Below are 16,031 nucleotides of genomic sequence, written 5' to 3'. Positions count from 1 at the left end.
AATAGCACAAGTCAGTCTGAGCACAGCAAACTTGAGCAGCAAGTCTTAAAGAGAAACGATTTTAATTCCTACATCCTTTGAAACATACTTGGCAAAGATCAATTGCAATTTACATTGATTGTAATCACTGCACGTTTGTTCAATTGGAGCTTTAGGACTTGGAACCCATTCAAAAATCATAAATTTTAGCTTGCATTTATAAACCTCCTTGCAATTTCCAGAGACAATGGATATTTCTCACAATGCTCTGCTTTTTCTACAGAGAAGTGAAAGTAATCTTATGAACCCAGAAGAACAAAGACTCTGTATGAACATGTCCGTTAACATACATGGTTTATTGAAAACTATAGATAGGCCAATGACATCACTTGCAATGACGATTAGGAGGAGCCTGTTTTCTAACAGAGGTGAAAAACATTCTTTCATACACAAATTAAACAGTATCGACGCAACTGGCCAGAAAGCGCTTTGTATACTGTGATCAGGGGAGGCAGACACAAGCAATAAAACAGAATTGGAGAGGGAAGCAATAAAAGACTTTCTTTGCAGGGTCGTCTTGCCAGGGTAGGGAGAGGTTACAGCGCGACCGTTGTTTTGAAGTAGCTTTACACTGCAGACTTCTTCTGGGAAAGGTTGATTTTGTCACCCAGACTCAAAGCCATGCCCTTTTGAGAAAAGAGAGGTTGATCATTAATGCATGGCACACTATCGGAAATGTACTTCTTGGAAACACAGACTTCACTTCGTCCTGGCACCCGGACCGCCATAGAACCATCCCGACCATCCAACACACTTCAAGAGATCTCCCCGTCCCCAGCGGTGGAGCACACAAGCGCTGGTTCTAGGGTTGCGGTGGGCCAGGGGAGAGATGGGGGGGACGGACGACCCACCTGGCTCTTGGCCCGGATGCGGATGTGGCCGTTGACCGGCGCGTCGGGGCCCAGGTGGATGGGCTTCTCTATGCTCACGTTGGCCAGGGCGTCCTCCCCGAAGATGGAGCGGGCGTACAGGTTGGCCGCCATGAAGCCGCAGAAGCCGGAGAGTGCCTGGCGAGGGAGACAGAGAGACGGGAGGGTTTGAGGAGCACCTCGCTTTCAGCAGCTATCTGACTGGCTGGAGGGAGCCATGTGATGAGCTGGCTGAAGATAGGGCCGTTACAAAGGACGTTTCATCGTCATCATAATTGCCTGAATCTGAAAGGAAGAGTACAAAGACTTCTTTTTTTTCTGTCTCACGTGCGGTACATTGTTCTGTTCAGAGTGATTCATTCAACCGGAGGACTCTGAAAACGGATTTTAGCAAGTCCAATCCTAATACTAGGAAAAAGACGTCGGCAGCAGAAAAGTTTGAATCCAAGTTTCCGTGGACAGTCCTTCTTTCTACAGACTGAGCCTCCTGTCGCTCCAGTTACCTTCTCAGGAGTCAGGCACTTCATGTTGGTGGAGCCGAGGATGTGGTGGAGATAATCGTTCAGATCGGTGATGTTGGTGTTCACCGTCACCTTCGAAAAACACAGGAGGTTCCTCTCAGTACAGACACACAGAAACACAACGGAAGGTTTGCAGGTCCCTCCGAAAACTAGGACGTGTGGATCGATGAAGTCCGGGGCAGGGTTCATCCCAGAGTCCACTAGCCTACCTTGTTCTCCCACTCAAACTCGGCCCACATCTGTCGAAACTCTGCGTCTGTGCAAGAGGCAGGCTGGATGTAGTCCATGATGTCAATGTGGATGTCGCTGAGGACCACGCAGTTCCTGTCGCTCGCTGCCCCCGAAACGTCATACACTAAACACACACACACACACAGTCAGTACCTTTCACAGGGTAAATGGAGAAAAGCATGTGACCCCCAGCGAGTCTCCTTCAGGAGCTCGGCGGTCCTCTCACCGATGTTGCCAAATATGATCCCGTTCTCCGTGGACGCCACTTTCACGTTGGCTTTGATGTTGGCAAAGTCGTGAGGCGCCAGGGTGAGAGGGGACGGCTTCTCCACCAGCTTCAGGTCGCCTGTGGGATTGGAACGTTCCGGTTAGTTCCACAGATGAATGCTGCCACACACACACACACACACACACACACAAGCCGAATGAAGCTGAGGCCGACAGCAGTTGTGAAACCCCAGTTCACCAGGAAGCCACTCACCCAGTGTGGCCAGCTCCAGGGTACAGTTCTGGAGGGTGTCGCTGGTCTGGTTGACCACTAAGACGTCCAGCACGATGTCGTACTGGTTGACGTGAACGTAGGCCTCTGCATACACTGGGTCTGAGAATCCTGTCAGCTGAGTCACCTACGAAGAGAAATGACAAAACAAACGGCCTCAGCAGTCACTTCCAATAAATCCGTCATCATTGTGGCCTTGGAATAAGATCATCCAACACAGAAATCTCTGTTCACCCGTTTGGCAGTTGCTCTAAGCTACACTGCCATCTGCTGGTGGTTTCAGGTATAACATGGGACTTAAAAGCGTGCGTCCTGAGAAGAGCAGAGGGCAGCTACCTTGTTGAGTTTGGAGGCCAGGGGGTCGGCTGCCTCTTTCCTCTGGGTGTTGCCCATGGCAGCCAGCAGGCTGAGCTGGAACTGGTCCTCCTTGGAGGTGGTCTCGTTCTTGGCCGTCAGCTGCATGAAAGAAATGGGGTCGTCCGCCTGCACCGTCACATTCCTCTTCTCAGACTCTTTCTGTTGGGCCGAAGCGGGAACACACACACACACACACGACACGGTCAACACACAGACGGGAACCAGCCGGTCGATTATCCAGGCCCAGCGACAGACGGATGTGGCCGAGCCGAAGGCCGTCGGTTAGACATTCTCGGTGCAGCTTCCCCACAGCGTAGGCCAACAAGGAAGTTGCTACAGTATTGACCAATAGATGAGCTCGACCCCAACCCCCCCCCGACCCCCGTCACCTTCTGGGACAGCTTCTCCTCCTCCATCCGGACGGCCAGCATGTGGGACAGCGACTTGCGGCACTCCTTGTTGAAGATGTCGTTCATGAGGGGCGAGCACTCGGACAGCACCTTGAGGCACAGCGAGATGCGGTCCACGTCGTCGTCCGTGATGGGCTTCTTGGGCAGAGACGACTTGCCCAGGTGGAGCACCGTGGCCATGATGAGCATGGCCTCGGCCACAAACGACTGCGGGGAAGGAGGGGCGGGTGAGGGAGGGGAAGGGAGGGGAAGCAGACTTCTTAACACCCTTCATAACCTCGGCTCTGGTCGAGTTTCACCGCTAAAATTCAGTTGCCGCCTAGTGAGCCACCCGGAGTCCGTGCGGCCGTTGGATAGGAGGGGCTTACGTTCTGTCTCTTCTTGTCTGGGACGATGCCCACGTAGCGCAGAGCCAGCTTGGTGAGGGTGGTGGCCAGGGAGGCTGCCACGTAGAAGTCCCCTTCCATCAGGAAGCCCCTGAGAGGAGGTCTGCACACACACACACACAGGCTTCAGTCACACACTCCTGGTCTCGAAGGCTACTGGTACACGGTGGAGGATGACTCCACATCTGGATGAGGATGACCGCTCAGATGGGAGGGTCCCTGTACCTGTCCTCCTCCTTCTTGGACGGTCTGGACGAGCTGAGGGCGCTCTGGGTCACGTACGTCCCCATCTCCGTCACCAGCTTCTGGGCCGGCGCCGCGCTCTGCTCCTCCTCCGGCTTCGAATCGCCCGACTCCTTCTTGATCTCGTTCTCCACGATGGGGATCTGGACGCACAGGGGGGGACAGTCATACGACTCGCAACGTCATACGAGGGGGGGGGGGGGGGGGGGATGGATGGGAGGGGTGGACATGGAGAACCTGGGCGGCTGCAGACGTACCTCCCCCAACGACCGGCGCACTTCCGTCATCACGTTCTGTATGTCGTCCTTGGTGCTGCAGTACTCTCCCAGAATCCACAGCGCTCCTCTGTAGATCCTGTCCCAGAACGACACATTCCACCGTCACATCTCATCTTTACACAAATGGATCTGGGATGGGGGGGTTGCGCCTGTTGAACCCCCCCCGCCGGCTCTGGATGCTTACTTGACGGTGCGGATGGCGTGGAAGACTTCCAGCATCTTCTCTATGATCAGAGGCCTGAGGCTCTCGAACCTCTGGATGGCCTCGCGCACAAACTCCAGCACGTCGGCCGCAGCCGCCTCGTTCGTGTCACTCAGGAACTCCATCAGCTGTTTGGAGCACACACACACACCATTAAAGCACACACACACGCACGGTGTGAGGTTTAGGAGCGCGGCAGGACGGCGGGTCTCACCACGGGGATGACGTTGGCGGCCATGTCGGGGAAGCGCACGCTGCAGGAGTGCAGGGTGCGCACCAGGAGCTGACGGTACTTATCCGTGTCCTCGTGCTCCGTCACGTTGTTGGTCTTGATCACCTCCTTCTTCAGCACGATGACCAGCTGGAGCACACAGACACACGCGTCACGACTCCAGAACTACGAGAGGACAGGTTCACTTGGAATCTCCTGGTGAGGAGCTTAGTGGGAGGACTGGACACACACCTCCTCGACGTTGCGGGATGAGACCAGGTCCAGGGCCAGCTGCAGGGTCTTCTTCCTGACCTCCAGGTCTGGGGTGCTCAGGACACGCAGGATGTCCATCACCAGGTCCTGGAGGGGGGGGGGGGTCAGAGCCAGCAGGCAAGTACCCAGGTTAGGAACACTGAAACAGGACGTCCTTTCGACAGGCGAACCCCCCCCCCCCCCCCCCGCCGCCCCCCCTTCCCCACCGCCCCCCCTTCCCCACCGCCCCCCCTTCCCCGCCGCCCCCCCCTTCCCCGTCCCGTACCTGGAGCACGCGCTCGTGGGTGGGGTGCTCCTTCAGCTCAATCAGGCGGTCCAGGACGATCAGCTTGACGTTGTTGTCACTCTCCTTGATGATCAGGTCGATGTAGCACTGGGCAGCAGCCTAGGGGGGCAGACACCAGACAGGCTGGGGTCACTATGGGACACGGGGGCTCTGTTCTCAAACGCACAGGCCTACGCCGAATGCAAACTGAACGTGCACTATGGAAGTTAATCTAAGTTACAGTACTGCTGACGGGTTTAAAATGGACGAAAATGACAAATCTCAGCATTTGGTCATTACTTATACATATCGACTTTAACTGAACGTAGGGGATGGGCCCATCTACCAGTCCTGTAGATCTCACTCTGGCCTGCATTACCTTGACGGCCGTAGGGGCGCTGGAGAGCGTGACGAGGGTGCCTGCGGCTTCGTACTTGACGGCTGGGCTGGAGGACTGCAGCAGGTTGTAGATGCAGCGGATGAAGCGAGCACGCTCGGAGGGGTTGGCATGGCACACCTGGGGACACATGGAGACTCACAGCTTGGTTTGGGTGCAGTAAGCTCTCTGTCACACTGCTGGGGGAAAAGGGCTAGACGAATACAGCTCCATCTGCTAAAACGCACAGTCAGCAGTTGGAGACTTTATGATGTAACGATCCGTCTGTGGATGTGCGCTTTTTCGTTTTCTCTCAGTGTGACTTACCTTGTAGATCAGCTCCACAATGACCAACTGGAGAATGTCTCCAAACGTATGTACTTGATCGATGCAGGTGCTGAGGTAGTCCAGAGCGCGGTCCTGCATATTCAGAAGACGGGACGGTCAGGTGGGCCAGAACAGACATGCTCGGTGGACACTGCAGCAGTCTCGACACAATGCCTGGGCTAGGCTGAGGAAGGCCACTCACCTGGTCTGCGTGAATGAGCATCATGAAAGCGTTTCTCTTGCAGCTAGCGTCCTTCTCGTTGACTAGGAAATCGTGGATCAACTCGGGGGCATCCGGGATGAGATTCTCAAAGTTCCTAAGGGAGACAGAATGTTCCGGGTGAAATTTGTTCTGTTAAAACAAAGTAGCCTCAGAGACACAGGGCAAAGCGTATGCCTCTCTGAAGGCTAATAGCACTAATTAACATTGACACACTAACCAACTTTGCAGATATTCCTCTTACCAAATCATAATGTAGCTAGGTGAGATAGGCAACATTCTTCTCATACAATAAGTAACTTGTTAGATGTCAACAGGTGGTTCAATATCAGCAGTGTCATATTAACTCATGTCGGACGGGAGCCTTTGAGGGTGCAAAACACACAAACATATTCAGCCAATCAAACCTGTAGATGGTGTAGATGGCCAGGACAGCGTTGCGGCGGACGTAGCTATGGCGATGCTCCAGGCAGGCCCGGATGGCAGGCATGAGGGGCTCCAGCAACTCAGACTCCTTCAGCTTGCACAGGAAGCGCAGGGTGGACCCACGGATGAACTCGTTGGGGTGTTGGAGGTCCTGAAAGACAAAGGTTTCACTTTTAAAAGAGAACATCAAAAATGCAGCTTTCGGAAGCCATGTACTGTAATGTAACACCATTATTATTTATGCCTTAATTAACTATGATACAAAACAGATCTAGGTCAAATACCGATATAAGGTACATCTGGTGAATAAGGCAGTGTTTTCCCTACCATTATATTAGGAGTGCTCCCGACCCCTAATGTAAACCTAGGGGAAACACTAAGGCCAACTACAAGAAGACTTTCATCCCTAATGCATTAGATGTTTGAAATACGATAAATGTAATTTAATAGGTTTACTACTTTTTTGTCCTTTTACTTATATTATTCACCTCTGTTTGTTTTGTATTGTCTGTTTAAGCCTCTGTCTTAAACAATGCTGTACCCCTATAGGGGATGAACAATAACCTTTTTATTTTATTTTATTGAATTAATGGCTTCTTCCTACCTTCCTGTAGGCATCACAGACCAGGATCATCTCCTGCAGCAGCTTGCCATCTGGAGTCGTCTTGGGGACGATCTCCCAGAAGACCAGAAGCAGCTTCTTGATGGTGTGGTCTTGAAGTGGAAGTACGAAGCGGATGATGGTCATCAACAGGCCGGGCAGTTTCTCTCCATTCAGGATCATTATGATCACCTTCTTCAGGGCCTCTGTCTTCGCCTTGATCTCACCCTTTTCTACAGATGAACACATTTACGGTCACATCAATATTCAGAGCGTATCTTCTGAAGTCTGTTCCTTTTACAAACCTGTTCTATAAACACATTCAATAAAGACATTCCTGTATGAATTATATCAAGAGAATGGAGCCTGGTAAAGCCAAATTACAATGATGGTAGTTGGGGTCTTTGCTTAAGCAACGAGTTTGAATAATTAAAAGAAAGAAATACAATACAATAAATAAATAAACGTAGTGCAGTTACCTAGATCTGCTTTCAAACTGACTTCTGAGGGAGGTTCAGAGTCATTTGGAACATTGATCAAGGTATAACAAACGTTCTCAGCAGCTGTCATTGTGCCGGTAGGATTGTCTCTCTCCTTGTAGAACCCCAGTTATAGACAGTGCAGATGATTCCTGTAAGTACATCAAAAATGGGTAAGAAATAATATCCACAAACCACAATCATAACTAGAAATACGAACGACTTCATCTGAACGCACAGCTAATTGTAACAAGCAGGCTTATCTCATTCTAATCAACTTGTTTTGCAGCGACTGTGTTAGTGATATCCACGTAGACAAGCCTGACTCAAACGCACTACTAGCTAGCTAGGCTAGCACAGTTAGCTAATATGTTATTTGACCTCAGTAATAATTCAGATCCATAGCATAAGAAAATGACAATGCAATATCAGTCTTCGTTATTTGCCCAGTTTTGTGAAAGTGAATTCGAATAACTCCATGACCTGTCATCCATTATATCAAGTCAACACGCTACAGTAGCTTGCTAACTTGCAATAGTGAAAATGGTGGATGGATAGCTAGCTTAAAGGTTTTTTTCCCCGTAGTCTTGATGGATAACAATCACTCTTGCACAACTGTTAAACATGATATACAACATTACCGTAGCACACTTCTATGATCTTAGTAAATAGACTTCAATATCCCGTCTCGGCGTGGCACATTTGTGGATGAATTGCTCGGGAGATGATCCTTCTTCTGGAGCTGCCCGTTCTCCACTTCCCTGTGACGTGGAAGCTTACTTTCAGAGCCACATCACAACTACAGCAAGCGCACAGGGTCAATACTTGCCAAAGCGAATAACACAGATGGAACATAATGCCAGCCAGCCGCTTACAGTCATTCACTGTGGGTAGATGTTTTGGCAAACAATCACATACAAGGCATATCGACTTTTCAGTGTAATAAAATCAGTAGCCACTACTGATTTTCTCTGCATCTCTCAAATAGTGTTAAGTTTACTTACAATCATTTATTACTTAATTATTTTCATTTCAATGCATGAACCAGTCCAACACATAAATATATCTGGTGCATGGATCTGGCATTCAGACTGCATCCTGATGTGGGTGATTACAGTCATAGGATATCATTATAGTCAATACTAAATTATTTTTAAGGAAACAGTACAAGAAGTCAGAAAAAGGTTTGTATCTTTAATGACAAAACCCCAAAGCATTATCCATCTAAAAAAAAATCATAAACAATTAGCATCATGTTGTTAACATAACAAGTGACTGTGAGTGGGCCAACAGTGCAATAACATCAGGACAGAATGCAGAACCATAATCTGCAGTCATAAGCGCTCTGTTGTTTCAACGGGAGCGGTTCATGTTCACAGTTCCATGGGCTCATCCGGCTTCTCTGCAGCAGGCTCCTCCTCGGGCTGTGCCACCTGAGGAACATGAACAGGCATATTAGGCATCCACAAGTAAGGATACTGAAGAGACCTGAAGCTGAACTCTAGAGTATATAGAAAAGAGTTCATGTGTTAGGGGAAAAACATGTGTGAATGAATGTTGTTACCCTTCTCTGTGGCCTCTCCTCAAGTCCTTCCAAGAATCGGGCCACAGCATCATCATCATAAATGGTAAACTCCATGTCCTTGCCAACAATCCCAACAGAGACATTCTGAAAGAATAGATATTTGATTTATACATCCCTCATTCTTATACTGAAAAGAGAAGTCAGGCTTTATTAATCTCTTGTTTTAACTAAAAAAAAATTTATACAGACCACGATGGAAATAATCACATGCAGCGCTTCATCAATGGAGTCTGTTTGACTTGCATGAACAGAGGAAACCGTAGGAATGAGTTTTTTGGCGTCAGGGTAAGTCGTGCATTTTTACCTTAGTGGTGAGATCTTGCTCTGCAGGCAGAGTTTCTCTCAGACCACGAAGTCCATGTTGGACCAGATCATTTAGTTCACCTTCAAAGAAAGAACGAAAATAAGCATTTAAACACAACTTAACAACCTATAACCATGTTAGGAAAGTCAGGAGTCTGCTCAAAGGAAAGAATAATGCTCACAGTCCAGGAACGCGTCCATGTTTCTTTCCAGGTAGGTACGTGCTGACTGGGAACGGGCCCCAATGGACATCGCCTTGCAGTCAAAGTAGTTGGCAGAAGGACAGGTCTGGAAAATGTGTGGCCCCATATCCTAAAACAGAGCCAGAAAAAGTGTCTAATTCCATTTCTTACGCTCTTGTTATTTATACGTATACACCAAACAAATTAAAACACTGATCTTACGTCATATCCAGCAACGAGGAGTCCCACGCCATAAGGTCTTCTTCCATACCTCTGGGTTGGGATCTGGGTTTCTGAGAACAGGTCAAGGTAGATCTCTCTATCCTGCAGCAAGCCGGACATTTCAAAACTAGCTGCCAGACTGATCATTCACGTTTCAGACACAAATGTATTGAATGATGATGTTTGACCAAAACAAAATGTCAATCTTGGAAACAAGGATACTACTTCCAATGAGAGACACCAACCGAGACGCGGGGAGCGGACGGTCAAACACAAACCTGGAGTCCAAGCACTCCTGACGCATGAAGTTGCTGCATGTCCAGGATGGAATAACAAGGCATTCACTTATGTCAGACCTCAGTTAACAGTAATAGGTATGTAGTCATGGCAATCAACAGCAGAAGTTGCCCTCACCACAGAAGTCTTGCATCGGCAGTCAGGCCAGCAATGGAGATGCCTACATGACTATCAACATGCAGAATTTTCTTCTGATGAGCAGCCAGCTCTGACTGAGCTCTCTGTGTAAAACAGGTCGTGACAAAATAGAATTATTAACAGACGCTTTAAAGGGTCTTGGTAGCTACAGTAAGACCCTTAAGTTACATTTACATTTAGTCATTAAGCAGACGCTCTTATCCAGAGCGACTTACAGTAAGTACAGGGACATTCCCCCGAGGCAAGTAGGGTGAAGTGCCTTGCCCAAGGACACAACGTCAGTTGGCATGACCGGGAATCGAACTGGCAACCTTCGGATTACTAGCCCGATTCCCTCACCGCTCAGCCACCTGACTCCTGAAGTTAGTTTATGTTTAGCAGGTACCATATGCATATCTATGTTCACACCTATGAGCCAGACCATTATGACCTCACAGCAAATAACGATCCATCTCCAAACAAGGGCACACGGTCAAGTGTGGCACAAGTCAAGGAACATGTTTATGATGGTTACGGGAGGAATGTGTCAACCCAGTGCATCACATCCTGCTGCGTATGGGGCTGCCTAGCCGCACACCAGTCAGAGTACCCATGGTGACATCTGTCTAGTGTCTACCCACAAAAACACCTACGATGGACAAGGGAGCATCAGAACTGGACCTGGGAGCAGTGGAAGAAAGTGTCCTGGTCTGTTAAGTCCTGTTCTCTTTTCCATCACGTGGATGACCATGTACATGTCCATCGTTTACGTGATGGCACCAGGTCCAATCGTCTGCAGGTCAGCACTGTTTTGGCAGCATGCGGAGGGCCACAGCATTTTAGGCAGGTGGTCATAATGTTCAGGCTCATCAGTGTGTTTGCATGTACTTGTAAACTGTAAAATAATGTGATCGATTGGGTTGGTTCTTGCCAACAAAGCTACCTTCAGAGCCACCAGGACAGCATGCGTGCGAGACTTCAACCCCACAGTGGCGGATCCTTGTTTCACTGCTTCCATAGCATACTCAATCTGGTGGATGCGCCCCTAAAGAAAATCAAGTTGAAAATCTTAATCGAGACAAGATCTGAATCACTCACAGTTGACTTTAATTGTGGCACTTGAAATGCTTCAACATCATTGTTGATGCGATGCTAAGTAAGTAGACGCTGTTATGTATTACCTGGGGGCTCCAAACTGTGACATCGTTGTCATATTGATTGCGGAACTACAAGAGTCAGAACATAGTCATAGAACATTTAGTAGCAAACTAGGCATCCCATCAGCTAGCTTGATAAGCAAATATATCACAAATATCACTAAATGCATGCAGCTAGCTACCGTATGTAATCTGAATTATATACAGTTACACAATTGTGAATAAATAATGCCATTGTTAAAGCATTGCGTTAGTTAGCCTTTCCAGTTTCTGTTTGAAAACAGGAGGCTATATAGATATCTAGCCTAGTTAGCTTGCTTGTGCTAAAAAGCTTACTCATATTAGTTGGTTAGTAGGACACTAAGTTAATTCTAAGTTAGCTTGAGCCATGGTGACTTAAATTCTTGCCAAGTCATGTATCACATAGTTTAAAATGGTGCTATATGGGTGTATATTTGATTGTTGAAAATATTTGTCTAAAGTGGAATTTCATTCTTACCATGATTGAGCTCTCACAGCATCAGCCGCCCGGATGTAGCTACCTAGCATGCCCGGGATAGATAGCTAGCTAACAGATACGTCACATCCTTTATTTCCTCTCCCCTGCTAGTGCTACAGATCTTTTTATTTATTTTTTCACTGATGTTTCTGACAATTTGTATGATGGGTAAATAGTACCATACCTTAAATGTAAACCTAACTGTAAATTTTGCCTCTGATTTACGTTTACTATTGTCATTTTTTTCTATTCCCCCATTGGTGTTTGTTCTCCAATGTAGTTAATTTTTCTATTGAATGAATGTGCTAATAAAAAGGAGATTAAAAAAAGAAGAAAAAAAGTCAGTGCTACAGATCATGTCTGTGTGTCTCCTTCACTAACGTGTGAGAGACAGGCGTTTAGAGCGATCACCTGGGTGTATATTCAACATATCTACACCATGGCAAAATATACGTAATGTAGCTAGGTAAGTGCACAAGTGCGTGCACACCTAGGGAACGTCTTCGCATGGGGAAAGTTATGAAACATGTTTTGCACTGCTGTCTCGGGGGAGCTTTAGAGTGCATTAGCGTTATGCAATATCATTTTACAAACTCGATGAAAAATTGTTGGAGTTTGATAGTAGGCCTACCTAATTACTCTCCTTAGACCAGCTGTCTCCTTGTAAGACACTGATGTTAGGCCTATATACATATAGCTATAACTATAGTTATTTAAAATGTTTTTCAACCTTGATCGTTTATTGTGTTGACTTTTCTGTTTTTGTCTGAGTGTCTAGACCATCACTCTGTAATAAAGTTGAATTAAATTGGATATCAACCAGAGGGCAGTAGACACTCCTGCCGACAGTTGGCAGTTTATAAGTCTGCAGGCATAAGACCACATAAACATGGTTTAATAGGAAAAAAAGGTTAAACTTTTAGATTGTTTTTGACATCAATATGGCAGGAGGCCTGTGATGTGTGTGACCATTGCGTATGTAATTGTATGTGGACAGTTGTTGAATGACTTGACAAGAGTTCCACACCACAGTGCATTCAGTTTCAGTAGCTTTTACATGTTTAATAACATACCTATACGTCGTACACTCGCCAGAAGTAACCTGTTATAACACTGGGACATGTTTTTATTATATTATATGGTCCGGTTTGTTTTCTTTTTAGGTTTGAAATACACACGACCCGCTTTGTTTGCAGTGTTAGTGTTAATGCAGAGCGCGTGTAGGCTCTAGTTTTTGTAGCAGATTGTCACTTCTACTCTAGGCGGCGACACAGAGTCCCCTTTCTCTAAAAACAACAACATTTCACCCTGTCTTTCTTCTAGTCAAAATGCTTGGGCACGTTTGAGTGACCATGGAGTACATTTGCCCATATTTAGTTGAACGTTGAGACGGCGACAATAGTGGAATAAGGACACTTTTGGGGGAATCGAGGAGCTACAGTTAAAGACATGGCTCTACGCGAAGAAGGAGAGGTTTTGCACAATAAAATCAGGCACCACGATGGGGTTGGGAATGCAAACAGCACAGATAGCTTCAGGAACGGCTATGTGAAGAGCTGCGTCACCCCTTTAAAACAAGACCACCAAAGGGGATTTTTATTCAACGTCTGTAGGTTTTGCAATGAAGACATTCTGAATTCCAAATTGTTTCGAATTTCTGCCCTTTATTTGGGCGCATTTGCAATTTTGGCAACCTCGTTGCTTATTTCCAGGAGCTTGCAAAGTGACTTCAGCCTTTGGTATTTGCGGACTTTTCTGTCTGGTTTTACTCAGTGTATCAGCCCACTCTTTAGCATAGGCTGTGCATTTTTCTTTTTAACATTCTATTTAAGGAGGAAAAAGAAAGAAAGTAATACATGTTGGCTCGTGTCACTGCCAGCATCATGTTACCTAGGGGACTTTTTGGTTTTGCGGTTTTTGCAGTGGGGAGAAGACCAGCACCAGATACAAATGGTGGGCAGATTGTTATTTGTGCTGGGTTGTGTGGGTCTTCTAACACTGATACCCACTTTAAAACTCAAACACAGTGTTCTTATACTGGTTTTTGCCAGTGTTGTGTGGTTGGTGTCATTCACCAGCCTGAGCTGTTTGACTCCCCTGTTACGACCCTTCTTTGCATGCTTTGCTGGGGTCTCCGGCTCGCTTTTGGCGCTCTGTTTTGATCATTATTACCCATCGAAGGACGCACCGAATAGGATCCACAGTTCCGAGGAGAAAGTCCCAGTGATCAGACCCAGGAGACGGTCCAGTTGCGTTTCTTTGGGGGAAACGTCGACAAGTTATTATGGCAGTTGTAAAATGCCTCGCAGACCTTCATTACCGTGCATATCCAGAGAACAGGTAGGTCCTGGCACAACTGTTTATTATTGCCGACGTCAGTTTCCAAAGTAGGCTATTTCTTACTCTGCGAACACACGTGCTCCAACGAACATATTCAACCTTAAGCTCAAAGGGAGAAAAAATACACTATATTTCATACTTCAAGCCACATGCCACTCAAACCCCAACAGCTGTAGCTGAATTATGTGCCGTTGTCAACTGGAATAAACTCTTGAAATGTAAATATTCTAGGACGGAATGGCAGATTGTAGACAAAACAACCAGGCTACCAAGTTACAAAAACAATGTTCTGTATTATGGTCTTCCTATATTAGTTTAATGAGGTATATGTACTGCAACCCAGCAGGCCTGTTTCTAGGGGCCTAATTAGGCCTGGGTCATTTGACGATGCAGGCATGTTGCCTTGTTTTAATAATGCCGATCAAAATACCATGTAGTTATCCTGCACGGCAACAATGTATATTCATTTGTGTTTGAACAGGGGCGAAAACGTCTGCATAACTGCTTCTGTTTACCTCAACGTTACTTTTTCCTATAGCTTTTTTGTAGGGCAATGCAATTTAAAGTTTGCCCAATAACACATTTTATAAAAGCTAATTCGTGTTCTAAGACACTAAAATGTTAGGCTGCAACAAATGAAAGGACGGATGGAAATGTGTAATTATAAAAACAGCATCATTAGTCTGGATGTGTAGGCCTACATTTTCTAAATATATTTTAGTATGAGTTATATATTTTCATAATATATAGAAAATAAGAGGGCTAAAATATTTGTACATTTTCCCAAAATAGGCTACATTGTAAAATGTGAGTATTCTATTTTTCTATGACTCCCCTGACCTTACACAGTAGGTTAAGGGTATGTTAGAAATACACTCAGTTTTTCTGCCAGTAAAAATTGCTTATTAAATTATGAGTAACATAATAAAGACAATAGTCTAACTATGAGGACGTGACTTTTACACAGGTAGGTTTAAAAACCATTTAAATTTGGCTTCAAGTCTATTTTAAGATGATTATTTTAGAATTCAAAAAGTTCAGTATGGTGGCATAAAGGGTTTTACTATATTTGGTATTAATTATTTTGTTGTCCTGAATTCTACCTGATGTTGTTCCAGCCTGGTCCACCGACAAGGGGGGATAGTTAGGACCAGGTATTGATCAGTGAAAGAAGATGTCACTGTCGGTTGTAGATACTGTAAATAGAAGATGGATAGTTCAACGTTGTTGACTTAGAATCACCCAAAACTGTGTCACTGGCTTGCCCAGGTGAAGGACCATGTTTGAACATTTCAGTCAAGGACTTAACTTGTGATGGTTAGCACGAATGATTTGATGTCCACAGTCCAGTCTTTTCAGCTGTAAATGTTCTAGCTTACAACTAGACTTGACTTATAACTTGAGAAGACGACATGACCCACACCTGTTATACCCAACATGCAGGACCACTCATGTTATTATTGCACAAACAGAATGCAGTTTCTAGTTTAAGACTAATGTAGTCTAGGCCTTCTACATGGCATATCAATTTCTCATCTTAATATCTGGAATTCAATAATATTTTATTTGCAAGTATAAGCTATGTAGCAGAACATCAACAGGACCATCTGATGTGTGGGCACTTTCGTCAACAGAGGCCAGAAGAGCACCATTGAGGCATGTAGTCATAGAAGCTTAATTACCACTTCCATACATTTATCTTAATATCACTCACTATGCCATTCTGGTTGTTTTATATCAATCTTTTAAGTCAGTTACATTATTCTATATATGTATTGTTTTATAATTTATTTATGTATCAATATACATATAATATTACATATTTAGACATTTTATTGGCAAATTGAAATGAACAATAATTGAAAGGAACTAATCTGGTGGAATAAATCCAAATTATTATGATTGAATATTGGGAATATTTGTTGGGCCCGGATGAATTCTAACATGTGGCCTCATGGCCTTTTTATGTGATCAGCAGCACAGCTAGCAACCCCCCCATAACCAAGCCTCTGAGTCGTAGATTTCCCAGCTCCAACCAGCCTTGTGTTGTCGTCAGCATCATCATCACCCTGGCTACTACGGCTTTTCAACCAGGAATGGTGGATGTAGCTAAGGG

At 45.9% G+C, this 16,031-nt stretch overlaps 3 protein-coding genes across 4 annotated transcripts in view; 1 reads left to right on the top strand and 2 right to left on the bottom strand.

Moving 5' to 3' along the window:
* Positions 1–316: 316 nt before the first annotated feature.
* On the bottom strand, positions 317–8,011 carry copb1 (COPI coat complex subunit beta 1). 2 transcript variants are annotated; one of them, XM_062472153.1, is made up of 22 exons: positions 7,855–8,011; positions 7,214–7,365; positions 6,738–6,967; positions 6,115–6,284; positions 5,690–5,804; positions 5,488–5,580; positions 5,164–5,301; positions 4,785–4,904; positions 4,499–4,606; positions 4,250–4,396; positions 4,018–4,163; positions 3,813–3,909; positions 3,538–3,698; positions 3,295–3,415; positions 2,906–3,133; positions 2,496–2,675; positions 2,142–2,286; positions 1,887–2,006; positions 1,639–1,784; positions 1,412–1,501; positions 891–1,046; positions 317–665 (listed from the first exon to the last, which is right to left on the bottom strand). In XM_062472153.1, the coding sequence occupies exons 2-22, from the start codon at positions 7,302–7,304 to the stop codon at positions 606–608; spliced, it is 2,862 nt and encodes a 953-aa protein (XP_062328137.1). In that variant the 5' UTR covers positions 7,305–7,365; positions 7,855–8,011; the 3' UTR covers positions 317–605. The 2 variants fall into 2 exon arrangements, with proteins under 2 accessions (XP_062328137.1, XP_062328138.1); XM_062472154.1 differs by having other exon boundaries at positions 4,018–4,123; positions 4,279–4,396.
* A 376-nt stretch (positions 8,012–8,387) lies between these two features.
* On the bottom strand, positions 8,388–11,668 carry LOC134027843 (proteasome subunit alpha type-1-like). Its single transcript, XM_062471048.1, has 10 exons — positions 11,576–11,668; positions 11,101–11,145; positions 10,863–10,964; positions 9,920–10,023; positions 9,728–9,816; positions 9,506–9,576; positions 9,284–9,413; positions 9,103–9,182; positions 8,778–8,882; positions 8,388–8,646 (listed from the first exon to the last, which is right to left on the bottom strand). The coding sequence occupies exons 1-10, from the start codon at positions 11,576–11,578 to the stop codon at positions 8,587–8,589; spliced, it is 789 nt and encodes a 262-aa protein (XP_062327032.1). The 5' UTR covers positions 11,579–11,668; the 3' UTR covers positions 8,388–8,586.
* A 1,201-nt stretch (positions 11,669–12,869) lies between these two features.
* Positions 12,870–16,031, top strand: part of pde3b (phosphodiesterase 3B) — a 37,392-nt gene continuing 34,230 nt past the window's right edge. Inside the window, exon 1 of the mRNA XM_062472152.1 lies at positions 12,870–13,915. Coding sequence (XP_062328136.1) covers positions 13,025–13,915 — 891 coding nt within the window. The 5' untranslated portion in view covers positions 12,870–13,024. The remainder of the gene's footprint in view (positions 13,916–16,031) is intronic.

The sequence above is a fragment of the Osmerus eperlanus genome, chromosome 10 (genome assembly GCF_963692335.1).
Source record: "Osmerus eperlanus chromosome 10, fOsmEpe2.1, whole genome shotgun sequence".
NCBI lineage: Eukaryota > Metazoa > Chordata > Actinopteri > Osmeriformes > Osmeridae > Osmerus > Osmerus eperlanus.
Note: the sequence above shows the minus strand (reverse complement) of the source record. Positions and strands in the feature narration are given on the sequence as shown.

Coding starts and splice junctions, on each gene's coding strand:
- LOC134027843 (XM_062471048.1), bottom strand. Junction 9,817..9,919: donor GCCGATGCAAGACTTCTGTG/GTGAGGGCAACT, acceptor CTGGACATGCAG/CAACTTCATGCGTCAGGAGT. Junction 8,647..8,777: donor AGGAGAGGCCACAGAGAAGG/GTAACAACATTC, acceptor CATGTTCCTCAG/GTGGCACAGCCCGAGGAGGA.
- copb1 (XM_062472153.1), bottom strand. CDS start 7,304: ATGACAGCTGCTGAGAACGTTTGTTATACCTTGATCAATGTTCCAAAT. Junction 6,968..7,213: donor CAGTTTGAAAGCAGATCTAG/GTAACTGCACTA, acceptor GTTCATCTGTAG/AAAAGGGTGAGATCAAGGCG. Junction 3,416..3,537: donor TCCAAGAAGGAGGAGGACAG/GTACAGGGACCC, acceptor GTGTGTGTGCAG/ACCTCCTCTCAGGGGCTTCC.